The 5,677-nt window shown below is 37.8% G+C and overlaps 1 protein-coding gene across 1 annotated transcript; it reads left to right on the forward strand.

The window, feature by feature from the left end:
- Window positions 1-1,783: 1,783 nt before the first annotated feature.
- Window positions 1,784-3,017, forward strand: LOC126293473 (uncharacterized; the record flags this gene model as incomplete). The annotated part of the gene is given in 1 exon segment (XM_049986715.1): window positions 1,784-3,017. A coding segment is annotated over 1 exon segment (1,154 nt), but the record flags the coding sequence as incomplete, so codon positions are not given.
- Window positions 3,018-5,677: the final 2,660 nt, after the last annotated feature.

A 5,677-nucleotide genomic window follows, 5' to 3' on the forward strand; every position in this document is an offset into this window, starting at 1 on the left:
CTATCTTCTGGAATGTAATTTAGTTACTCGCGATGTTTTCGCGCCTATATTCGGTTATTACTTACAGTTTTCCGTGGCCAGCACTCTCATTTCCCGCATTATGTTGACGTGTAGTGATGCACACGCAAGTATAGCCGGTTTTATCACAAATATTTTGATGAAAACACTTTTCCACCTCGCCAAAACACAGTATGATCGCGGTTTGTTGTGTGTCCCAGCCCAGTCGATGTTCATTTGTTCACTACAGAGTTCGGCGCTAAATTTGAATCTTGTTTGTGTTTTATCTTTGTGTGTGCGTGTGTGAGTGTGTTTTCTGTAAGCTTCTTTAGCTTTTTGTGTTGTCATTTTTATGTGGTATTTCTTTTGTGTGTGAATGGTGCGTCTTTGTGATTTTTTTTTTGTCTACTTTTCGTATGTGTGTGTGTGTGTGTGTGTGTGTGTGTGTGTGTGTGTGTGTGTGTGTGTGTGGACTTTATCTGTTTGTGCTGTCTTTATTTGTAAAGTTCCTTTAATGTGTTGAATAGTGTGCCCTTGCAGAGTGTAGTGTATTCGTTTAAGACCTGTTTTCCCTCTGCTATTGCCTTTTGTATATGGAAGTTTTCTTCAATGGTCAGTTTGCTGTATAGGCTATGGCTGGGTTTTAGTATTCTTAAGTCTGTTTCTATTGTGGTTGGGTGGTGATTGTGGGCTACAAGGTGGTCAGCGAATGTACTATGGGAGCTGTTGCTTTTTAAAGCTCTGAAATGTTCTGAATATCTAGTTTTGAAGTTCCTGCATGTTTGTCCTATGTACACTGACTGGCAAGTGTTGCATGTGAGTTCATATATTCCTGATCTGCTGAATTTATCCATGGGTGTTTCTTGTGCTCTGATCTTTTTCTGTGTTGTGTTCTCCGTCCGGTATCCTATTTGGAGCCCCTGTTTCTTTAATATGTTCCCTATTCTGTGAACAATCTTGTTATCGTAAGTGAGTATATGCCATTTTGTTTTGTGTGTTTGTTGTTTACAAATAAAGACAGCACAAACAGATAAAGTCCACACACACACACACACACACACACACACACACACACACACACACACACACACACACACACACACACACATACGAAAAGTAGACAAAAAAATCACAAAGACGCACCATTCACACACAAAAGAAATACCACATAAAAATGACAACACAAAAAGCTAAAGAAGCTTACAGAAAACACACACACACACACACACGCACACACAAAGATAAAACACAAACAAGATTCAAATTTAGCGCCGAACTCTGTAGTGAACAAATGAACATCGACTGGGCTGGGACACACAACAAACCGCGATCATACTGTGTTTTGGCGAGGTGGAAAAGTGTTTTCATCAAAATATTTGTGATAAAACCGGCTATACTTGCGTGTGCATCACTACACGTCAACGTAATGCGGGAAATGAGAGTGCTGGCCACGGAAAACTGTAAGTAATAACCGAATATAGGCGCGAAAACATCGCGAGTAACTAAATTACATTCCAGAAGATAGGTTAATTCCCACCAAAAAACGTTCTAAACAACATTGTTTGGTTACAGATGACAAGCTACAACATAAAAGGGATCTGTAAATTTCACATTCATCAAATGTAAAGGTATATACAAAAAAGCGATCGATTGTTTCTACTAAATATTAACATAACCTTACAAACTTCTAACATAAATGTTCATATTACAGTGCAAAATAAAAAGGAAACCCACTGATGATGGCACAGTGATGCCGAAACATGTTTGGGTGTTAAAGAAAAACGGTGTTTTGCATAACTGGCGGACCTCAAATCCAAAATATTTTTTAACTGCAAACACGGCCAATACAAGGAGCTGCACATCAAAATGATGAATATTTCGTCGCCCAGCCAGGCATTCCCCAGCAAGCTCTACAACAAATACAGGAACACCTTAATGAAACTTCAGAAGACAACTCTCAATATACAGTTTAACAAAAATTGCCTAGCTAATAAGATAATTCCAGATTATATCAAAAACTCTGTGAATAGCATGTCATCTGCACCAAAGAAAGTTAAAAAGAAAGTGGAGATTTTGTGGCTAAAGCAGGAAATTAGGGAATTATATACTAAAAAGCAGTCGCTCAACACTGAACTTTACCAAACACATTTAGATTTGGCCAACAAATTCACAGTACCTGCTTACTTTGACGAAATAACAAATAGAGAAAAGGCATATGTACAGAAAGTGATGCAAGAAAAACGGGAGAAACAAAACAGAAAACTTAACAGAATAATCAACAGCACATACACACCAACTAAAAACAACCTCAGCCAACAATATAAGTTCCACGACAGAATCATTAACCTAACTGACATAAAGCTTACCACTCATGAAAAGAGCCTACTAGAAAAAGGACCAAAACACAACATTAACACAAACATATCACACAAAACGATAGAAAACCTCATAACTGAAACAGAACACATTATAAAGGAACAAGAAAGACTGAGCACACCAAATTTTAATGCAAACTTGACAAGAGAATTAGTAGCTGCAGAAATAACACAGATAATCAGAACACACAAATCCACAATCATTTCTAAGCATAAAACATCAGAGGAAACCACAGCCAGCAAGCTAAAACAAAAACTAAAACAGAACAATGCCATAGTAACAAGAGCAGACAAAGGGAATATTACTGTAATTATGGATGAAAAAGAATACACAGAGAAAACACTAGACTTTCTCAAAGACAACAACATCACAAAGCTGACCAGTGACCCAACAGCAAGATACCAGAGAAACATTCAACAGACACTGAAAAACATCAATAATACATTCTCAAAAGGCCAGATAAAGAGAATGATACAGAAAAATCCAAAAGCACCCACCCTAAATTCCCTACCAAAGGTTCACAAGGATAATATCCCAATAAGGCCTGTCATTAACTTCCGAAGTGCTCCATCCTACCACCTAGCCCAGCAAACGCACTTACTACTGAAAAAACTGTACACTTTTGACAACAACAGAAATCTGGAAAACTCAATGGAGTTAATCGACAGAATCAAGAACATACACATACCGGACACAGCAACCCTCATATCATTCGATGTCACATCAATGTACACTTGTATTCCAATAAATGAAACAATCAACATCATCACACAAAGACTGAAACAACAAGGAAACACACCAGACACACACATCAAGGAAATAACAACCATACTCAAGACCATAACATCACAAAATTATTTCACATTCAACAAAGAATTTTATTCTCAACAAGAAGGACTGCCAATGGGATCACCAATCAGTGGCCTCCTGGCTAACATATTCATGAACAACCTGGAGAACATGATCTTCAGACGCATAATAAAACCAAAAAACTACAATATTATATACTGGTACCGTTATGTCGATGACATTATATGCCTGATCGATGAACCACATACACACATAGAACAGCTACACAATGAGATAAACAATTTACACCCAAAAATAAAGTTCACATTAGAAACACAAACTAACAACACACTACATTTTCTAGATCTTACCATACATAAAACAAACAACACACACAACTTCACAATATTCAGGAAACCAACAACCACAAGCACCACCATTCACAACCTATCAAACCACCCATCAACTCATAAGCAAGCAAACTTCAGATTCATGCTCCACAGATTAAACAGAACACCCATGAACGACCAGAATTACACACAGGAACTAAACACAATAAAACAAATAGCAGTGCAGAATGGTTATACAACACATATGGTAGACAAGTTAAATAAAAAAATATACAAACAGTACAGGAAGGAACATACCACACACAACCAAATCCTCACCCAACACCGAACAACACTAAACACAAACAATGACCACACACGAGACACAACAGAGCAACAACAAACACACAAAACAAAATGGCATATACTCACTTACGATAACAAGATTGTTCACAGAATAGGGAACATATTAAAGAAACAGGGGCTCCAAATAGGATACCGGACGGAGAACACAACACAGAAAAAGATCAGAACACAAGAAACACCCATGGATAAATTCAGCAGATCAGGAATATATGAACTCACATGCAACACTTGCCAGTCAGTGTACATAGGACAAACATGCAGGAACTTCAAAACTAGATATTCAGAACATCTCAGAGCTTTAAAAAGCAACAGCTCCCATAGTACATTCGCTGACCACCTTGTAGCCCACAATCACCACCCAACCACAATAGAAACAGACTTAAGAATACTAAAACCCAGCCATAGCCTATACAGCAAACTGACCATTGAAGAAAACTTCCATATACAAAAGGCAATAGCAGAGGGAAAACAGGTCTTAAACGAATACACTACACTCTGCAAGGGCACACTATTCAACACATTAAAGGAACTTTACAAATAAAGACAGCACAAACAGATAAAGTCCACACACACACACACACACACACACACACACACACACACACACACACACACACACACACACACACACACATACGAAAAGTAGACAAAAAAAAATCACAAAGACGCACCATTCACACACAAAAGAAATACCACATAAAAATGACAACACAAAAAGCTAAAGAAGCTTACAGAAAACACACACACACACACACACGCACACACAAAGATAAAACACAAACAAGATTCAAATTTAGCGCCGAACTCTGTAGTGAACAAATGAACATCGACTGGGCTGGGACACACAACAAACCGCGATCATACTGTGTTTTGGCGAGGTGGAAAAGTGTTTTCATCAAAATATTTGTGATAAAACCGGCTATACTTGCGTGTGCATCACTACACGTCAACATAATGCGGGAAATGAGAGTGCTGGCCACGGAAAACTGTAAGTAATAACCGAATATAGGCGCGAAAACATCGCGAGTAACTAAATTACATTCCAGAAGATAGGTTAATTCCCACCAAAAAACGTTCTAAACAACATTGTTTGGTTACAGATGACAAGCTACAACATAAAAGGGATCTGTAAATTTCACATTCATCAAATGTAAAGGTATATACAAAAAAGCGATCGATTGTTTCTACTAAATATTAACATAACCTTACAAACTTCTAACATAAATGTTCATATTACAGTGCAAAATAAAAAGGAAACCCACTGATGATGGCACAGTGATGCCGAAACATGTTTGGGTGTTAAAGAAAAACGGTGTTTTGCATAACTGGCGGACCTCAAATCCAAAATATTTCTTAACTGGCATATTATGACGGCATTTTAATTTTTGAAATTCGTGCGATACTTATGCGAAACGTTGAGTATCGAGCGATTGTTGTTTCTGGAAGCCGTTAGGTACAAAATCTGCAAATATGAATGGCTACAGGGCATCTAATTAGCCACTTGGTGATATAAAAAATAATGTCTAGGAAACAACTGATGTAGTATACTGACAACAAGGAGCGGATGGACTCTTCAAGACGTGAGAAGGTAGATAAAAATGGCCATCAGTGGAATTGGAAAACTGAATGCGGTATTCCGAAGTCAATTAGCAATGTGCCTTACACATAAAATGTTTAACTCAGGTTACCTTTCATTCAGAAGGCTGTTTCACGCAGCGTCTGGTATATTGACTTGTAGCCAATAGATTTCAGCTATCAGTCATCCTTTTGAAATTTTATTGGCAGATCTAGATTTCAGCTAGAAACTAGCCATTCTCAAT

The sequence above is a fragment of the Schistocerca gregaria genome, chromosome 10, assembly GCF_023897955.1.
Source record: "Schistocerca gregaria isolate iqSchGreg1 chromosome 10, iqSchGreg1.2, whole genome shotgun sequence".
Classification (NCBI taxonomy): Eukaryota; Metazoa; Arthropoda; class Insecta; order Orthoptera; family Acrididae; genus Schistocerca; species Schistocerca gregaria.